The 20,795-nt window shown below is 38.3% G+C and overlaps 1 protein-coding gene across 2 annotated transcripts in view; it reads left to right on the top strand.

The window, feature by feature from the left end:
- The first annotated feature begins 8,827 nt into the window (after positions 1-8,827).
- The window catches only part of LOC145674844 (uncharacterized), a 39,500-nt gene continuing 27,532 nt past the window's right edge, over positions 8,828-20,795 (top strand). Inside the window, exons 1-2 of one of the 2 annotated variants that reach the window (XM_081745072.1) lie at positions 8,828-9,553; positions 9,933-10,113. In XM_081745072.1, coding sequence (XP_081601198.1) covers positions 9,144-9,553; positions 9,933-10,113 — 591 coding nt within the window. In that variant the 5' untranslated portion in view covers positions 8,828-9,143. The remainder of the gene's footprint in view (positions 9,554-9,932; positions 10,114-20,795) is intronic. The other variant, XM_081745071.1, reaches the window with a different exon arrangement.

Raw genomic sequence — 20,795 nt, 5'->3', positions numbered from 1 at the left:
ATAGGCGTTCCACAAATCAGGCAGTCACTGTTGCTGTTGAAGGACCCATCCGACGAGCGAGTAACTCGTTTTTGAATCGGCGATGACGTTTTTTCTTTCTAGGGCAATCGCAATAGCTTTTTTATCAATGTAACGTTTGCGACAAGAGACATGAACCACCATACTTGTAGCGGCAAGAATGTTACTACCGCGTGTCTTACTGGCATTGTTCACTCCTTCAGCTCCCTTTTCTTGAAGTGTGATGTGGTTATTGTCAGGATCTAGGCTTCTGCAGATGATACACAAACGTGTAAGGGAATCAGCCATAGTTCTTCAGTGCCTAAGTTCATGCAAGACTATGATATGTAGAAAAGCTTATGGAACCCCACTTCCAACGACGTATCGTTTGTGTCCCCTATACCCAATGATTATCAGGGTTGCCAGAGCCCAAGAAAGGTAAAAGTACAGATTTTCCTAATTGTTTCAAGGTTTCTTCTTCTTTTTCTACAAGTTGGGCACAGGGGGCACAAACGATACGTCGTTGGCAAGGGGGTTCCATAAGCTTTCCAACGCGGTATGCTTCATGTTTCTGTGACAATTAGGGAGGATGCTAGATCTAAGAAACAGAAGTTAGACCATAGTAAAAAATTTACAGAGTGACCCTCCTTTGTCCACGGTTCCGAATTTTTATCCCCCTTACTGTTGAACCTACGTCCTTCATTTTTTAATATTATTGTTACCAATGTCTGGTCTACACGTAGGAATTTTTCTGCCGGAGTATGAGGACGTACAGTGTTGCCAGGGTGCAAGAAATATTAATTAAAAAAACAAAAATCGACTTTCTTTTTCTTCTTCTTCTACGGGTTGGACATGATGGTTGCAAAAGTCACTTCGTTGCAATTTGTTGTCTATGAGCGTTCCAACGAGGTATCCTTCATGTCTCTATGTCAATTAAGAGGGTTACTAGAGCCTCCAACATAAAGGTCTACGATTTTTTCGAAAAACTATGGTCCGCCATTTTCAAACCGTTTTTGGGGGTGTTCCCGTGGTCCGATTTTGTCGGATTTTGAATATGTTATTCAGTAGTAATTCCTGAATCGAAAACTGTTTAAAAAGCTTGTGTTGCAATTTTGCCCAGGTTGAGGGTGAAATTGCTCTAGATTTCCTGGACAATATACGTAAGTCCGGCACTGAAGGTGACATCCTGTACTTCAAAAGCAATAGGTGTTACTTTCGATTGTAATGTAATAGGTTCTAGGACTCTGTTTAACTCTGCAATGAACAACGATTTTAAGACAGATACTTGTAATATAATGATGCCAAAAGTCGTGATTAATGAATTAAAGTTTAACACACACACACACACACACAAACACACACACAGAGAGAGAGAGAGAGAGAGAGAGAGATCAATATATACACATGGAAGTAGACCTGGTAGTTCGTGCATGCTTACGCCGGGAGCTAGAAACAGAGAGAGAATCTTACTGTACCTTTATTCTGAATGCACCATTACCAACACTAAGAAGATAAATTTTTAAAATGTTTGAAAATGAAACTTTCAAAGAGTAGTACCACTGCTACATCTAAAGGCCAACATACACTAGCGTATTTTCAGCGCGCATTTTCGGTCCGTAAAATGATGTCGTAAATTTCGGTCCGTAAGTTGGCCCATACACCTAGCGTAAAAATAGGCGCGTAAAAGAAGAAGAAAAAGAAGCGGACATTTTTCGCTCTTCCTCTTGCCTGTTGTTTGAGCACATGGTAGTTTTCCAGTTTACTCAAGTTGCTTGAACAAGATGGATCTGTCTGAGGCCATGGTTTTAAGTGCAGGTGCTATAAACATTGTGTTGTAAAGTAAAAGAATAAAAAGAAAGCATAGAAGAAACAGAAAGATTTGGACCAGGAAATGGATTTTAGTTGGTATTGTAGCATGTTAATAGATAGATAATGCAATAAATAATATACTAATGATTACTGATAATTACACTAATAAATAATTAGCTGGATGAATCACACCGACAAGGTTTGTAGATAACTATACGAACATATTATACACACAACAGCATGTCAAACAATTGCAAGGGTGTTTTTTTTTTTTCACTGCTCATAGTAGAGAGCACGTTGTTCTCAATATACTATTTCCATTAAACATGATCTGAAATACACTGTTGCAGCAAAGCTTTGTCAAAGTGGTACGTCACAATATGAAATAAACAGACTGCAGGGGCGCCCGAAGAAAATTTTCTAGAGCGGGACCCATCTCCATGGTTGCAATATTATGTCTCGTATTTAATATACAAGGTTTGCTATATTAAGTATACATTTTCGTGAACCATCCTGCCCTCCCCTTCGGGCGCCTATGACAGACTGGGAGCCACGCCGAAGAGGATTAAAAATTCACATTTATCTATATTACGTCCAAGCAACTCAATCCATTTGGCCTATTTTTGGTACAATCTTAGATCATTGTACTTAGTGATCTGAGATCACTAAATATTTATATAAATCATATCTACTTCAGAGGAGGAGGACACAGGACAGGAAAAAAGTTATATTGAATTTTTTACGAAGGGCCGCGGTGGCTCAGTGGTAGAGCGTCCACCTCTGGTGCTTGGGTTCCTGGGTTCGATCACAGCCCCCTCCAAGTGAACTTTGTGGTGGACAAATACCGTGTGCGTGGGTTTTCTCGGGGTTCTCCCGTTTCCTCCCACTTTCTTCATTCCACCATTTCATTCATTACTCATTATCACCGTCTCCTTTAACCTAACCGGCATAACCGTGGGACGTAAAACTTAAAAATTTCATTTCATTTCATTTTCAATTTTTTACGATGTAGATTGGAAACATTTAAATTTCTAAACAGACACAATGATGATTTAATACAATCTGAACGAGCTTGATGTGTGATTTCCTCTTACCTTCCGAAATAAGCCTATTGTTTGGAACTGCAGTTTACAAAAAATAAGGGAGTAAAGGAGTGTTCCGATAGTTGAATAATTGATTAATTTTTTTGTTATACAATGTTTTAGACTGTTGACTTTGGTCGTTAAAAAGTGGGTTACTGAATGATAAATTCAATTTAAAGAAAATATGATTTATTAATGGTTGCAGCTTTCGTTTTTTTTTTTTCTTTCTTACAATATTAACGAAGAATATAGTAGTAACAAAAAATGAAATGAAATCTTTATGTTTTACGTCCCACGCTTATGCCGGTTAGGCTAAAGGAGACGGTGATTATGAGAGATGAGTGAAATGGTGGAATGAAGAAAGTGGGAGGAAACGGGAGAACCCCGAGAAAACCCACGAGCACGGTGTTTGTCCACCACAAAGTTCACTTGGCGGAGGCTGGGATCGAACCCGGGACCCCAAGCACCAGAGGTGAACGCTCTACCACTGAGCCACCGCGCCCCCATAGTAGTAACAAATAGAATAAATTATCCCCTCACGGAATACCAATTTTTACTACCTTATCCACAGCTCAAAAATAGACCAGAAAGAGAAAACAAGACTTATACAACTACCTCCAGCCCCCTTCTTTATAAATAGTTTGATCCTTGTTACCTCGGCTTTTGTAAGTTGAAGGAATCCTCCCCGTTGCTTCCACCTACCTTTTTTTATTTTAAAGTTTATCTTGCCATTTAGTTTTTATCAAGTTGTTAAAAATAATTTAAATATTTATTTATTGAAAGGTTGGGTGTTAGCGGATTTAGATAATTTCATCACCGGTGATTTTGTCACCAAAATATTAGCATGTAGGTTATTTCGCTCACCGGAAATTTCGACATAGTAATTTCGTTACTTGTAACTTTGTCACCAAAATATTAGCATGCAGGAAATTTTGTCATGGTCATTTTTTCACCTTTGTTGAACTAAGTAGAGACAAAGTAAACGACCGAAATAGCTGACCTTATCTTAATCAAAGTTGGAAAACAATTTAGTTGGTGTTCGACTCTGGAAAATCAAAGTTTCGGATCCTCGAAGCAAGAACAAACAGCAGTAAAATAACACAAGCAAATGTTAAAAGCACAGGTAAAATGGGCCAGTAATGGATTTATATATCACTATTTACAAAAATTAAGTTTTGGCAATATTAAAATTTCAGAACAGAAAATTAGCAAACAAAATATAACTTGTAGTAATGCAATAAATGGTTTACATGTTCATTTTCTACTATTCATAACATGATAGGAAACAACAAGCAATTTCTTTTCAAACATTTAGTTCCAGCGTTATACGTTAAGCACAAAGATTAGAGCCGTTTCTGAAAAATCTGAAACACTCTTCTAGTTTGCTGTTTGGGTGGTTGCCCCACAGCATCTTGATGAAGCACAGCTGAAACCGTTGCTTCAACTTGTTGAATTTCATGAATAAGCTTCCAAAGAGTTGCGTGGGACATTCCTACTAGATGATGAAACTTCTAGTTCCACAATTCACAAATATTATTTATCCTAGAATTGCTGTTAAAGGTAGATTGGTGAACATTCCAATTGTCTGGGGGATATAGACGGGGCACATTACGCAAACAAAATTCCCAGGCCGAGCTTTAACACGGCGATACGTGTTTGACACGTAAGTGCTATCAAAACAGTCCAGAAGTTCCAGCTCTTCCTCCGAAGTCACTTGTATTAATCGATGCACATCTGCTATTGGAAGAAATGCAAATCTGTTTATTTTCCCGCAAAATAAACGAAAATTTTAATTGCTCTTGTACCGTTCTAAGAGTCCAAGCTCTTGGACCTTCCTCCATGTTGACTGAGTCAGGTGAAAAAAGTAACGCTATAAACGAGTTGAATCTCCAAAAGTTGCATTTACACTATAATAAAATCCATTAGCATAGTTACAGGTCCGGATATTCACTAAATTCACTGCACTGATGCACCACCACACGAAACAGTTCTTCATATGAATTTTGTGTCTTGGTCTACATTAGGGCGTATACCTAGTAAAGGAAGTCTCACCTCAAACAACTTTTTTTTTTTTTTTTTTTTTTTTTGAGCCATTGAAAAGTTGCGTTCACAATCCATGTTTCACTTTTTAATAGGTTGATAAGGCTCTATTTAAAGGAAACATCCAGAAATATTTATACGTTTTTCTTCCTTTATAGAAATTTGTTCTCTTCACATATATCCAATAACAATTTGCCAATGTTTACTCAGAGTTCAAATATAATATAATTCTTTTAATAGCTCTTTAAAAAGGCCACTCTTTTCAAATGACTCTGTTAACTTGGAAGGTCCAAGAGTTTGAACTCAGAGAACGGTACTAGAACGAAGAAAATTTTCGTCTATTCTGCGGGAAAATTAACAGATTGGCGTATCTTCCCATATTTGTTTATTATTTTCTGTTCTGAAATTTTTATATTCGCGAAATTTAATATTTGTAAATAGTGAATAATGAACCCATTAGTGCCCCATGTTGCCTGTGCTTTTAACATTTGCTCAAGCAGACATTATTTTCTCCTACTGGTGCTGGTTCTTGCGTCGAGTACCAGAAACTTCAATTTTGCAGAGTTCAACACCAACTGAATTGTTTTCTAAGTTTTATTAAAATAACGTAATCTGTTTGATCGTTTGCTTTGTCTCTATTTAATTCAACAAAGGTGAAAAAATAACCGTGACAAAATTTCCTATATGACAATATTTCTGTGATAGAATTACTGGAAACTTTTATCTCTTGTCTCAAATACAATATCTAAAATATGTAACTCTTTATTTAATAAAAATAATATATTTTGATTATGCTGCACAGTTTTGGCAGTTGAGGATTAAAGAAAACAATTTCAAAAACTTTTTCGAGTTCATTCACTGTACTTGTATTATGTTCTAAAAGACACTGGTGATGAAATTATCGTGACATTATTTTCGGTGACGAAATTACCTATATGGTAATATTTTGGTGACAAAATTACCGGTGACGAAATTACCGTGACGAATTTTCCGGTGACAAAATTACCGTCGCCCGGTGTTAGCCACTGAGGGCCACAGCGGCTCAGTGCTAAAGCACTTATCTCTCGTGCGTGGGGTCCCTGGTTCAATTCCCGTGCAAATAAGTTTGTGTGTGCAACATCATGTCCGTTGGTTTTCGCAGAGTACTCTCGTTTCCTCCCAAATTTCATTCCACCAATTCTCTCGTCATCATTCACTTGCCTTAATTATTGTATTCTTTAGTCTAAATGGCATAATCGTGGGAAGTTACACTCAAAGATTTCATTTCAGTATCACAACATGGGTAACTCTGAAGATGTGACTTCATCTTTATATGCGCCTTTACCTGTGTAAAAAATAAATAAATAAATAAATAAAAATAATGTCCAAATATTAAATTAAATCTTAAATTCCTAGTCGAAAGGCATCAGGTTCGATAAGTTTAGCGAGCCTATATGGGAAGTAGAACCCGAACTGCATGAGCTCCCGCCTAGAATCGAACAGGGCGCCCCGCACAGAGGACGCGTACGCTGACTACATAGCCACGGAGGAGCTCTCATAATTTGCGAATTCAGATTAGGAAGTATTGGATTTAAATACCTTTTTCTCTGTGCACTCAAAATTAATTATGAATTTTAATTTGGAAATAATGTCTCGTTTTGTGCAATAGGAAATATTAGTTTAGCAGAAATCTTATATTGTATGGAAAGACTGAAATTAGATTGGAATGATGATTTCTGGTGAGTCTACCAGCAAACCTCAGCAACGATTCGCGAGGACAACACAAGAACAGGTTTTCTCTTCTGAAAACAATAAGACCAGACCGGGGAGAAGGCCGTGGAAAGGGCAAGAGACCACCTGCTGCTCGAAAACCCTTTCATCTGAGCCGTTTTTACGCGCCGTATTTACGCTCGAAGTTAAAAGCACCCAGACTTTTCCAGCGTATGAAAATTCGGTACGTAAACGTACGCCAGGTCCCATACACTAACGTATTGACAGCTGCTAACAAGACTAGCGCAAGAAATTTTATGGCTACGGCTGAAAAATACGTTAGTGTATGGCTGGTATAACACATGAAGTTGTTCCATAATGATTGATTCGTAAGATCATATATATGGGTTTACTAATTGTAGTGTAATAAAATGCCTTCAAATTGACCACAAAATAAAAAGTTAAATTTCTCTCTAATATATATATATATATATATATATATATATATATATATATATTATTACAGAGGTTGCTCAGTCTACGTTTAGCCGATTTCGTTCCTTCTTCCTCCTGGGCAGAATGGACTCACCCGACCTGGCTCGTGGCGTCCTGCAGTGTTGTGCGGTGGTGTCCTGGGAACGGAGTTGGTTTTTCACGTGCACGGTAATAATGCACAAAACAAAACCATTGTTTTGAGTGTTGTGTTAAATTTGTTTCTAGGTGTGTGGGCTTCCACTCTGTGACCAAAATACCGCCCAAAACTAACCCGGTTTTGGGAAGGCTATGTTGTGGCTCTTTATGACACCAACTTTAGTGTTTTTGTCATTAGAAAACAGTGCAAGGAGTATGGTTGCAACATCAGTTTAAGTGGAATAAAAAATGTTATTAAAAGTACAAGGGCAATGAATTTTCACTATTTGGATCACCAACGAAGTTGCCTAGGAAGCGGGAATGCACCAAGGCCACGTCCACCATGCAGAGGAAACTTCGCAAAATAGCAATGCAAGAAAATACGCCAACACAAAGGTGTTTGGCTAATCTGACGTGTCAAAGGTGGTCTTGACGTGTCTTTGGAGATTGTGAGCCGGAGGTTACACCATCAACTCAAGCTGGAAAAAGTCATGAAAGCTCGCGGCCATCTTCTTACGGATGCCCACAAAAAGGAACGAAAATGTAGCGCCCGGAAGCTGTACGAACGGCATCTGTCAAAACAAAGGTGGATGTACGTCGTAACGCTCGATGAAGCATGGATTTACCTTTCAGACTGCAGCAAACCGATAGCCATCATGCACCAAGAGAAAGGCACCAAGAACTTCAGAAGGTGGGTCCTGTCTTTAAAGAATCCTTCACAAAAGGGTTCATGGTCGTTACTGGCTACTGTTACCATGGTAAACTGAAGATTCGTAGGGTGGCGAAGAACTGCAAAAAAATTCACAGTATTTTCAGGAGCAGATCATGCGGCCGATCTACGAGCATGAGATAACAAATATGTACGGAAATGACGCCAATTTCGTGCGCATTCACATGGACAAAGCCTCATCACATATATCACGATCGTCCCTCGCATTCTACACGGAGATGGATGAGGCAAGTGGTATACAAGTGATACCTTTCAACGAGGTACCCCTTAACTCTCCAGATGCAAGTCCTATGGACTATGGTGGATTTGGATTGTTTAAGCGGGCTTTGCGAAAACTCCGTGTGAAAATTCTGGAAGGACTTTGGAAAGCTGTGCAAAGGGAATGGGACAAGATTCCCCTCCCTGTTCTTGAGAGAAGCGTATTCCAGTGAAAACTATGTTGTCGGGCTATTGTTAGGAACCAAAGGAAACACATCGAGTACTTACGGACCTGGCGCCATGGATTCTTCTAAAGTTTTAGGTAAATCGAAATTGGCCAAATGTAGACTGAACAACCTCTGTATTAAATTTACAGGTAAATTGACAAAGAAAGACTAATGTGTAAGGAACATATTTATGTAGGTGGCTAACACGAGTTTTACTTTTCTCATGGCTTTTTCGACTGTTTTTGATTTTAACCTCTTGGGCTAGAACGTCATACTCACACGTCACTTCCGCTTCTCGGCGAACTGGGATAGAAAATGTAAGCTCAAGAAACAAGGCGAATCGGTAGCAAAGCTCAAGACAGTGGCATTTTAAATAAACGCGTCATATCCAGTTATGCCAATTTGCCCTATTTTTGGTTAAATCTAGCATATTTGTAGAGGCACTTACAATAAAGGGAGGTTTCATATCTACAATCTGGGTTATAGTTTAGCAGTACAAAATCTAGCTATTTTTTGCCTAATAATGCTTATTTCTGAACGTCATCTAGCCTTTTTTCTTGAGAGGTTGTTGGCAACACTGGATATCCCGAGCATAACTGAAGGTGTTTAAATGTGTTGTTTTCAAGGAGTAAATAAATTGTATTCTATTAAAATCTATTTGTATGTATAAATGCAAGTATTAAGTTGCATCCACGAACGTGCTGGCAAGACATTTCATAGACAGTAGCAGCATATAAGAAAATGGAAGTATCAAGCACAGTTAAAAATTTTATTAAATGTGAAGGTAATACGGCTGGTGAGGAAACAGTTAATTTGAAATTGATGTGCAAAGATGAAATCGAGAATGACTTTCCTCAGGAAGATCCACTCGAAGGGAAAGGATGGATATACGAACAGATGACTGACAATAAAGAATTAATATTATCTACAACGGAAGATCAACCAATGGAGAAGGATGCAGCTATGTATTCTTCCGGTGTGAAATTAAACATTGATAGGGTGAAATCAGAATTTGCAGTAAAAGAAGACCCTGCATTTGAAAGTAATAGAAAAACTCTAAGAAACATAGTGATTGAAGAGACTTGCGCGACTTACTCTAATGACTACAAGCAATTAACAACAGAAAGTTTAAATTCATTTGATGGAGAAAGGTAAGGTTGAATTTTCTATAATGTAGTTGGTTCAGATTGAAAATGTAGTTACATGGGTTCGGAAATTGTTAGATTGATAATGCAGTTACATGGGTTCGGAAGTTGTATAGTTAACAACAGTACTTCAGGAAAAATAGGTATGTTTGATACCTGGAACGTAAATTAATATTCTACACAATTAATGATCTTCGTAAAATAATAACAATCTACGGCACACATAGACTTGCTTTACACAATAAACAGTAATGAACGGTTTCTCACATAGAAATCTTATGTAGGTGTTATATAAATGAAGTATTAGTTACCTTACTATTGATTATACATTTCTTCTAATTCTTGTAAATACTTACATTATGCGTATTCTTCGATAATGTTTCAGAGCCTTCTGTAAAAGAATTGAGCCTGACGAAAGGGGGTCACAAAAGTTCCGAAATTCACACGTGAAATGTGTTGCAGCGGAACAAAATATATGGACGTATTTGATTTTACCCATGATTTATCTCGAATGCTCCAAGCGAAACTTTTCCGAATGGCTACCAAACACATTAGCAAAACAGAAGGTGAGAGATAATTCTAATCACAAATAGGTGCAGATTTATTGTAAGGATCCTTACATTAAATTCATTGCATGCTTCCAAAGACATTATGAAAACAGAAGAGATTATCCTAACCCGAAATTGGTACACATTTATAAAAGCATTAATTCATTGCATATATGATTCCTTTTCAGGAATTCGAACTTTCGTACTTTCGGGCCGCGTTGACTTAGTACTAGGTCGTTCACCTGTGATGCGTGGGGTCCTTGGCTGAATTCCAGCTCGGACCAAGTGAACTTTGTCGTGGATAGAGAACATGTGCGTAGGTTTTCTCGGGATTCTCCTGTTTCATTACACCGTTTTCTTAATCTTTCATCAACGGAAGTCTTTACTTTGGCCATTTCATTTAATTGAATCGTTCAATAATAGGATTTATGAACAACAGGTTGGTCGGAAGTTTACTACATATCACAAGGAACCACTTCCTTACGAATCGAATCAGTTAGAAATCATGGTTGTTCGGATTTAATGATTGTATTATTATTATTTACATTTCATATGTCAAGTACTAATACATATAGAACTAAGTGAACTTCGTATCGTATCAGTTCTAAATGTAACAAAACTTAAAATACATTACGTGTTAAATAATATATAAAATTACAGAACCACCACACTTTGATAATGAAAAAAAATCACATGAGAGGGGCAAGCCCCTTCAAACCTCCTCTTATAAAAGGAAAATTAATTATAGGCTTGAGAGGAGCACGCACTTCTAACCCCATTAATGTTTAAAAAACGGCAATTAGTGTACAGTGGAAATTTCACACAACTTTGTAATTGAAATGAAACAACAGCAAACGAAACCAAATTAATATTTTACATCTACAGAAAAAAAGTAATAAAAAGTAAATATGAGAGTCACTAGAAAAGTTTTGAGATACGCGCTGTTGTGGCACAGTATTTGAAGTCCAACAATGCGTTTAGTAGTGGTATCCAGAGCTAAAAAGCGAAACAAATTTCAACTCGCCTCTCTTATCGGCGCGGCAGTATCGCCTTCACTTGTTTGTTGATGTGAGCAGTATTCGGCTGTCTAGAATGGAGCTCGAAACAAAATATTTTCGGGCAATGATCCTTTACAATTTCAAAAGTGGTTTGAACGACACACAAAGCCTTGACTGTTTGCACGGGGCATTTGGGGACTTTGCTCCTTCCAGTGCTACCATTTTTCGGTTGTTTTGTGAATGCAGAAGAGGCTGGACATCGCTTAAAAATGAAGGGAGAGCTGGACGTCCGGCAACAGCTGTGTCAGATGAAAACATTGCCGCTGTGGAACAAATGATTCGAAAAAATCCTCGAACAACTTTCAAGGACATTGAGTCTACAGTGAACATCGGATCGCCAGCAGTAACAAAATTTCTTCATGATCATCTTTGGCTCAGGAAGGTTTCATCTCATTGGGTACCTCACACTTTGACTGAACAGCAGAAGCGCATGCGTGTCGAATGGTGTGAAGAAATACTTGCAAGATTTGATCGAGGCAATTCTAGACGCGTCTTTGACATTGTTACTGGTGATGAGACTTGGATCTATCAATTTGACCTTGAAAATAAACGCCAGTCTACAGTTTGGATCTTTCCAGACGAAAATCAACCCACGAAAGTGAAGCGACTGAGAAGTGTGGAAAAGAAGATGGTCTCAACTATCTTCTCCAAATATGGGCATGTTGGAACTGTTCTACTTGAAGAAGAAAGGACAGTTACTGCTCAGTGGTACTTCACTGTTTGCCTAACAGAAGTGTTCCAGAAGCTTTGGGAACGTCGTCCAAGAACTGGATTGCGTGGGATCCTGCTTCATCATGACAATGCTTCCGCACACACGGCCAAAATCACAATTCGTTTTTTAGAATATACGGAGATCAAACTTATGACTCATCCGACGTATAGCCATGACCTGGCCTCGTGCGTTTTTTTTCTGTTCCCCAGGATCAAAGATCGCATGCGTCTGAAGAGATTTTGCAGCCCTTAAGAAGCTGTAGTGGCTTACGAGAATGAACTTTCCACACTTGAAGAAAAAGACTGGCACTGCTTCCAAAAGTGTTTTTCAAGGATGCAAAAGTATGTACAGTGTAATGGTGAATACTTTGAGAAAATGTAAGTGTTGAGTTGATTTTAAATATGTAAGTTATTTCACATCTCAAAACTTTCGTAGTGACCCTCGGCATGCCTCATAAATAACATTTTTGCCCAATGCTGTAACCGGAACAAAGTTTCCTATTCCATACATAATATCCAAACTGCAATATCAAACTCACGTATTTCCAACCTAGATCTACTAGTGAAGCTACCAGTTCACACAGACAACTGCTTCAAGGAACATGAACATTGACAGTTATGTCATACGAAGTACACTTTTCACCGATTATGTCGAACTGTGCTCAATGGCGTCCGCTCATTTCCACTAGATTTCATGTGATTTCATCATCAAAATGAACCTCTATGGTATTTAATATGACACACAGATCACACAAATACAAAAGAGAGAGCCCGCACAACAAACCACGTTGCATAAATTCTTGATTGAAAGGAACCTGCACTCTATGGCATTTGACATCACACGAAAACCACAGTAGTACAAACGAACCACCCACACAACTAACCACGTGAAACTGCAGGCAATAACAGAAGATTACATCACATTATAACCGTAATTCCCAGTTCAAACAAAACAGTATGATCCTAGAAACATCACGTAGACTTTCCTTCTTATACCTCGTAACTGCAGACACAATTAACTTACGGAAATAAAATATTCTCACCTTAACATACAAAGTCCAACTTTTAACCGATTATGTCGAACTCAATAGCTTCTGTTCTCTTTAACAAACTACCGCTCCTCTTAAGGTCCAACAATATCACAGTAAAACAAAAACTATAAACATCAATATCATTATCGCACAATAGTTTCAACATCCTGTGAAAAATTTTGGTTTCGTATCACTCCTTTATCAAATATATATATATATATATATATATATATATATATATATATATATATATATCGTGGCACTACACTCAGAGAAAAATGAAACGATACCGCGGCACTACAGTGAGAGATTATAAACATACCATCTTCTGCCACAACTAACCAGCTGAAACATTGAAAACGGTGACAGAAGATGATGTCGCGTATCACATGACTTTATACCAGTAATCAAGTTAGCGGGACAGATAAGCTCTCAAAACCGGAACAGAAAGATCAAATCACTGAATCGAAAAATAAATGAAATGGCTAAAATAAAGACCTACCTTCATCAACACCATCTTTTTTAACCTAACAGGTGCAAACGTGAATCGTAAAATTTAATTTATCTGTTTTATATTATTTATTTATTGGTTTATTTATTTTTGAAATTTTAACCATGATTTTCGGGATTCGCAATTGCATTCCTCAGTATCGCTTTATTTAAGGGGGCTCCACCTTACATACACATGAATTATTGTGTAAAAGACAGTAGCAAACTTGTATTAATGTAATTAATTGTCCTCGAATGAAGAAAGCAAGAGCATTAAAAAAAACTCGCGCTTTTTTTTTTTTTTTTTGCCAACCATCTTTTTGAACGCAGAAATATATTATGGCCTGTGTGATTGGGCATCATGTTTCCTTCACAATGCTCCGTTGAGCAACAATATTCAAATGAAAAAGATGATGGTTACGTAAAAAAATGGAAATTGACTTTCCTTCTAACACTTAAGGTGAAGTTGGAATATAGAGCACATATTTTGATATTTCGAACAATAAATGACTATATAATCCAAGGAGAAAGTTAGAAGAAAATCTTTACCTCTTCCTTAGTATAGTAGGGTTTGGCAAATAACTTGGGGTTATTTGCAATTCGCTACCTCCTCGGGTGAGCTCTGCGCTATTAGCACAATGAAGTATGAAAATAATTGAAGCGTTAGACACTAATTAAAAACTGTTAGAAATTGGAAAGTCAAACCTTTTATTTAGTAATTTATATCAGAAACCTTCAGAATAAAACTTACTGTTAAATGCTATTGGAAAACATAAATATAAATGGGACATTTTTATCCTAGAATTGAAAGTTTTTAGGAAAAGGATAAGGAAATGACAGAAAAACAAGGTGAAACAGAAATTTAACACATTTGTCATAAACAAAGCAGCAAACAATCGTAATGAAGAAGAATTACATAATATTCCCAAATAATGACATTTTTGTTAAATACTTTTGGGAGTTTCGTACCCAAATCACGATCAAAATTTCAATGTCAGTGCGCGACACCTAAACGACCTTCAGAGTATGTGAAAAAATGAGTCGTCCGTTTGGTCATAAATGCACATTTTCCTGCACAACCCACCTTAACATTTTGATAAAGTTTTTTCGACGTAATCTTCTATACACATATGCGTAAATATCTATGTATACCCTATATACTCTATTAGTTTTACCTGTAGAAACATTTTATTCTATCGTCAGTGGAATTGGGTAAAATGTTACCGATGAATACAATATTCTTTAAAGCATTCTAAATTGTATTACATTCTAAATTGTTTCGGCATTTCCTGATTTTCTGAAAGCACATACTCATATTTGCAAAGTCTGCAATGAAAGTATAGATACAGGAAAAAAACTCACATGTTAATAAAACAACAATTTGTGAATCCATCTAGTTCAAGAGTATCCTCATAAAGAGATCGTTGACTCACAATAACAATTTGAAATGAAATACTTGTCCGTTGTCTGTTTCACCTGGTAGCACTGTAAATTACGTAATTGGTGTTCTCAAGGTTCGGTAGCTAGAAAGCTCCAAACAGACGCTATCAAAGCCAGGATGCCGAAATCCTGATAAACTAAAACACCTTTTACCACGAGGATTGAACTATGTTTGTGTAAGACGTAAGAACTGTGCAGAGGGTCACCGGACCCTGTCTTCAGAGGCAGAGATCCTAAGAAGTGCCTAAGAGTTATTTGCCAAAAATCCTTGGACAATTTAAATTCATCGCTAAATTTATGCCACACAATTATGACAAATTATACACCTCTATCTCTCTTCTTGAAAACAATGTTTCACAATAAGATCTAATCGTTACCATTTTTTTTATTCTCAATAAATGAACAAAACTACCATAGATATTGAAACAATATCGCTTTAAGAATAATACAACGGAAATTCGCATTTTAAAGGATTTTCTGAAAAATTTCGATGTCCGATGTTTTATTGTTCATTACAGATTTCAATATATCGGAGGGGGGCGCGGTGGCTCAGTGGTAGAGCGTTCACCTCTGGTGCTTGGGGTCCCGGGTTCAATCCCAGCCCCGCCAAGTGAACTCTGTGGTGGACAAACACCGCGCTCGTGGGTTTCCTCGGGGTTCTCCCGTTTCCTCCCACTTTCTTCATTCCACCATTTCACTCATCTCTCATTATCACCGTCTCCTTTAGCCTAACCGGCATAACCGTGGGACGTAAAACTTAAAGATTTCATTTCATTTTTTCAATATATCGGTCATAAAATCTGTTAAGAAGTTTGTACCAGTCACCGGCATTAATCAAAATAACACCGATATATCTGGCCAATCTGGTGAAATACCAGGCATTGTTATCAACCCAATGTTAGTACGAATTAGATAACACTCTAAAATAATATAGCGGATTACATTTTGCACCTTCCTGTTGTACCTTCCATTCTGTTGGGCGAAAGCAATGGGGTATAAACTCTCCATGATCCAGTGGCAGTTATAGAAGGATTTGCGCACCCCGTCAACGTAAATTATACCTACTTGTGTTAACGGGAAGAAATGAATTTTTTATTTGAATATACGTACCTCTGCTGCTTGTAGAAAGAGTAAATCACAAAATTCCATGTTAGTCTCTTCTCCTTAAAAGGATTGTTTAAACACGTAAGTCAAATTGTAAACACTAAAAAAAGGAGGATTACAACGTAAGATAAGACATGCAATAAAGTTTCAAATTATTTAAACAGGTAGGTAGTGCAATAGTCGAAGTAGCTATAATAGACATGCACCTGCGAAAGAAACCGTATGAGCTCATACCAATTTTGCCATTCTTTCTAGATCAGATTACAATTAATTTTATAGTGAAGGATTATACGAATATATATTATACGGATTGTGATTCAAGATAATCTTGGTGTCCTATTCCAAGCCTACTGATATCTTGATATTCAATACCCAAAATCATACACCTCCGAGAACCCTATCATTGAAGATTCAGACATACAAATACGCTACAGAGCTAACTTTCATTTTTGGTAGTTTATCTTTTACTCACATTTTATGAAATATCTTCCCTAGTTTGGAGCTACCTAAATCATTATTGTACCGAAAGCGGTTTCGCGTATCTTGTTTGCATTGTGAAAGGAAAGTGATTGTACTTAAATGAAAGAGCTTTTTTTTTAAAAAAAAAAAAAAAAATAACATCAGCTACTGTTGCATAATAGAACTTACAGATCGAGTCAGATATATTTAAAATACCATATTTGTGAGTTTTCTATTTAAGTGATGACGCTTATTCTCTCAGAGAAGACGCTTATTTATCTGCCTGTAACCAGCGAAACACACACGTGGTTACGTGAGTACAACCTCTGCAAAGGCAAGTCCTGAAAAATTAATGCTTGACTTCCAATTTTAAATTTCACAGATCATTGAGAAAATAAAACGGGAGTACGATAACACGTATTGTCCACTTGTTCACTCTGTGTGTAGGTTTTCTTTTTAGTTGTTACTGAAATGAAACGCTGACCCGTTTCAAGACGCTTTTGTACAAGGAACACGAACTTTAACTCAGATAATACAGGGTGGTCGTGCATGAATGTCGGAAAATTCGTGAGATGAATCTACAGGTAAAAACAAGCAAAAAATGTCATATGAACATTGGGTGAATGCGGCTTCGTTTGGACGCTAGAGGCGTCTGAAATGTCACCTTCCGAGGCGGCAATTTGCAATATCTCAAGAACGGAGAGAAATACGAATGTCGGGTCAAAACATATCAAAGGAAACCCCATCCGAAGAATCCAATTATGCATAAGTGATGGCGAGACAGTGGCGGCGCCAGGGGAAGCACAAAGAAAGTGAATGAAACATGGAGAAAAGTTGAAATTGGTGAAAACACAACTATTTGAAAGCAATCAGGAAACAAGGAATACAACTCTAGGTGTACTGTATGATACATGTCCGATGACAGAGGACGCATAGCTACAGTAGGTGGAACAAGGAGGCTTGCAGAGCGTCGCGTAGTAGAGTTAGTTATAGGAGTAGTGAAAGCGTGGGTAACGAGAGCGTTCGCGTCGAAGGTGCAGAGGAGAGCGCACAGTTCATTCGTACTGAATGGGGCAATGACAGTAACAGCACAAGCGTTTTAGTGCTACACTCTACAGGCAGGGCAGTAATCCATGTGTATGTGAATGTGGTTTACTTTGTGTCGTGTGAAACAGTGTTGATGTTGACAAGCGCTATGTGTAATGCACCACAATGAATAGGGTAGTATACACTAACGCCGAAATAGCAGATATGCATTTGATGTACGGCTTAGCGGCAGGTAATGCAGAAGAAGCACGTAGGTTATATGCGGAACGCTACCCAGATCGACTAATTCCAGCACCGGGGATGTTTATTCGTATTCATCAGCGATTGGACACTGCGTCATTCCTTCCCAACACAGACATTCCGAGACGACGACGCGTTCGAACACCCCCCTGGAAGAGAGGGTACTCCGACATGTGACCCGGAACCCGAGTATTTGTACCCGACGAATAGCAAGGCAGGAAGACGTTTCGCATCAAGTCGTGCTAAGCATCTTGCATAGTAATAATCTCAGACCATACCACGTACAACGAACGCATGCGTTATACGATGGTGACTATGAAACCCGACGACGTTTCTGTCGTTGGTTATACCGCCGCTGCCGTGTATCACCAGCCTTTCTAACACAGGTATTGTTCTCGGATGAGGCATTATTCACACGGGATGGCATCACAAATTTCCAAAATGACCATCGATGGGCACTCAACAACCCGCATGCAATTGTAGAGACGAAGCATCAACAGCGTTTCCAATTGCATGTGTGGGCTGGTATTATTGGCGACAACGTTGTGGGACCACATTTCTTACCACAGCGATTGAACGCAATATCGTATCTCCAGTTTCTGACTCAGAACCTACCTATTCTGCTTGAAGATTTGCCACTGAGGACACGACAGTGTATGTGGTTTATGAATGATGGCGCCCCTGCCAACTCATGTCACACCATTCGTGCATATCTGAACAAAACATTTCCACGGAGGTGGATAGGTCGTGGTGGAAGACAAGCATGGCCCCCACGTTCACCCGACCTGAATCCCCTAGATTTTTTCCTGTGGGGTTACGTGAAGAGTCTCGTGTACACACGGCCCCTGCATGATGTTGAAGATCTTCGCCAGCGTGTATGTGCTGCATTTGCCACATTACGGCAAACGCCAGCGATATTGGCACCAGTCAGACAATCCTTATGCCATCGTGTAACTGTCTGTTTCGAAGAGCAAGGAGGACATATTGAACAGCTGCTATAGAATGGCATTATGTTGACCATGGTAAGTACAATACCTCTTTTTTTTACAGTACACTGGGTCTCATCTTCCATACGTGTTTTTTACGATCTGCACGTTTCATCACTACGAGTGTTTAACAGTTTCTTTGCAGTTCCCATGCGCCGCCACTGTTCCGCAGTACGTGTGCATAATTGGATTCTTCGGATGGGATTTCCTTTGATATCTTTTCACCCGACATTTCTATTTCTCTCCGTTAAAATGATACTGTATTTCAACATTCCACCTCTCATAGTGTCCCAACAGTGTAGCCATTGTTGCCTTTGTTCATTAACATTTGTTGCTGCATGTTCCATATAACATCCGCTCCTACAGTTTGTCAGTGTAAATTGTTCACCTTTCTCCGCATTTCATTCACTTTCTTTATGCTTCCCCTGGCGCCGCCACTGTCTCGCCATCACTTATACATAATTGGATTCTTCGGATGGCATTTTCTTTAACATCTTTTGACCCGACATTCCTAATTCTCACCATTACAAATATACTGTATTCCTACAATCCGCCTCTCATAAAGTCCCTACAGACTAGCCGCTGTTGCCTTTGTTCATTAACATTTGTTGTTGCATATTCCAAGTAACATCCCCTCCTACAATTTTTCAGTGTAAATTGTTCACTTTTCTCCATGTTTCATTCACTTTCTTTGTGCCCCCCTCTAGCGCCGCCACTGTTTCGCCACCACTTATGCATAATTGGATTCTTCGGATGGGGTTTCCTTTGATATGTTTTGACCCGACATTCTTATTTCTCTCCGTTCTTGAGATATTGCAAATTGCCGCCTCGGAAGGTGACATTTCAGACGCCTCTAGCGTCTAAACGAAGCCGCATTCACCCAATGTTCATATGACATTTTTTGCTTGTTTTTACCTGTAGATTCATCTCACGAATTTTCCGACAAGAATGCACGACCACCCTGTATAAATAAAATGTATACTTTCTTCAGAGTGAGTTAAGTAGTAGAAAAATAATCGATCTAGAACGTATGAGGCAATACGAGATCGCATTAGGCCAATCCACGTCCCGCCTCAACCGAAGGAATCAATATTCCACTGTCGCATGACACGTGATGCCACACGTATCGTCCAGCTATGGAAAATCGAACACCTTGAAAACTCGTTCTCATTTTTGACCCGTTTTTAGGGGTGTATTCATTTTCTTTTATGACCATTTTTACAGGTGTATTCGTTTTCTTTTATGACCATTTTTTAAACCCCTATGAAAGAAAGCAGAAATTGTATAAGACTATGAACTTAGCAGAGCAAATAAAAGAATGTGACTTATTTTCCAACCTCTATATAACATAGCAGAGACTGCAAACCAATAGCATTGGTGTACCATTTATCACACTCTATGTAACAGCAGAAATGACACATGGAAGGCTACATTGCATTATAGACTGAGCACAGTTTACAATCCTGTTTAACATAGCAGAGATTTTTATCAGGTATAGTAGACTTTTAGGGGAGTACCTTTTACCAACCCCTATGTAACTTAAAAAAGATGATTATTCTTTTACGTTGGTAGCTACCACCAACCCTCCTTTAGCATACAGTGCTTGGGACCGGCAACGGCGGAGTTAAATCATAGACTATCCCAAAGATTATAAAAATAACAACACACAAACATTTGGTTTACGGAGAGCTTAATCCCGCTCCAGTGACCAACACACGTGGTTTACGGAGAACTTAATCCCGCTCCAGTGACCATCACATTCTCGTAAACGAATAATGCGTAATATCATTAGCATCAGTAGTGGTGAGAGAGAATTTGTTTAAGAAATCGCGTAGTGAATATCCTGACGGACGACATGCCAGATAGAGAAAACAGCACTATCCGCAAAATTGAGAAAAAATCGTCTTGAATTCGTCTATTATTCCATGTATAATAAAACTTTCGTTTTAAAAAAAACTTAAAAATGATATTGTATGTAGGGTGGTATACAATAGCTATCAAAATACTCTCCCACACGCATATTAGATATATAAACGGCAACGCAATGTTCACCAGGCTTAAAAGTAGAATTAGTATTTATAATTATGGCTGCTGGAAATGTTGGAAGAAACAGAGGTAGCTCATCTGCAGCATAT

The sequence above is a fragment of the Thermobia domestica genome, chromosome 18 (genome assembly GCF_964235325.1).
Source record: "Thermobia domestica chromosome 18, izTheDome1.hap1.1, whole genome shotgun sequence".
Classification (NCBI taxonomy): domain Eukaryota; kingdom Metazoa; phylum Arthropoda; class Insecta; order Zygentoma; family Lepismatidae; genus Thermobia; species Thermobia domestica.
Note: the sequence above shows the minus strand (reverse complement) of the source record. Positions and strands in the feature narration are given on the sequence as shown.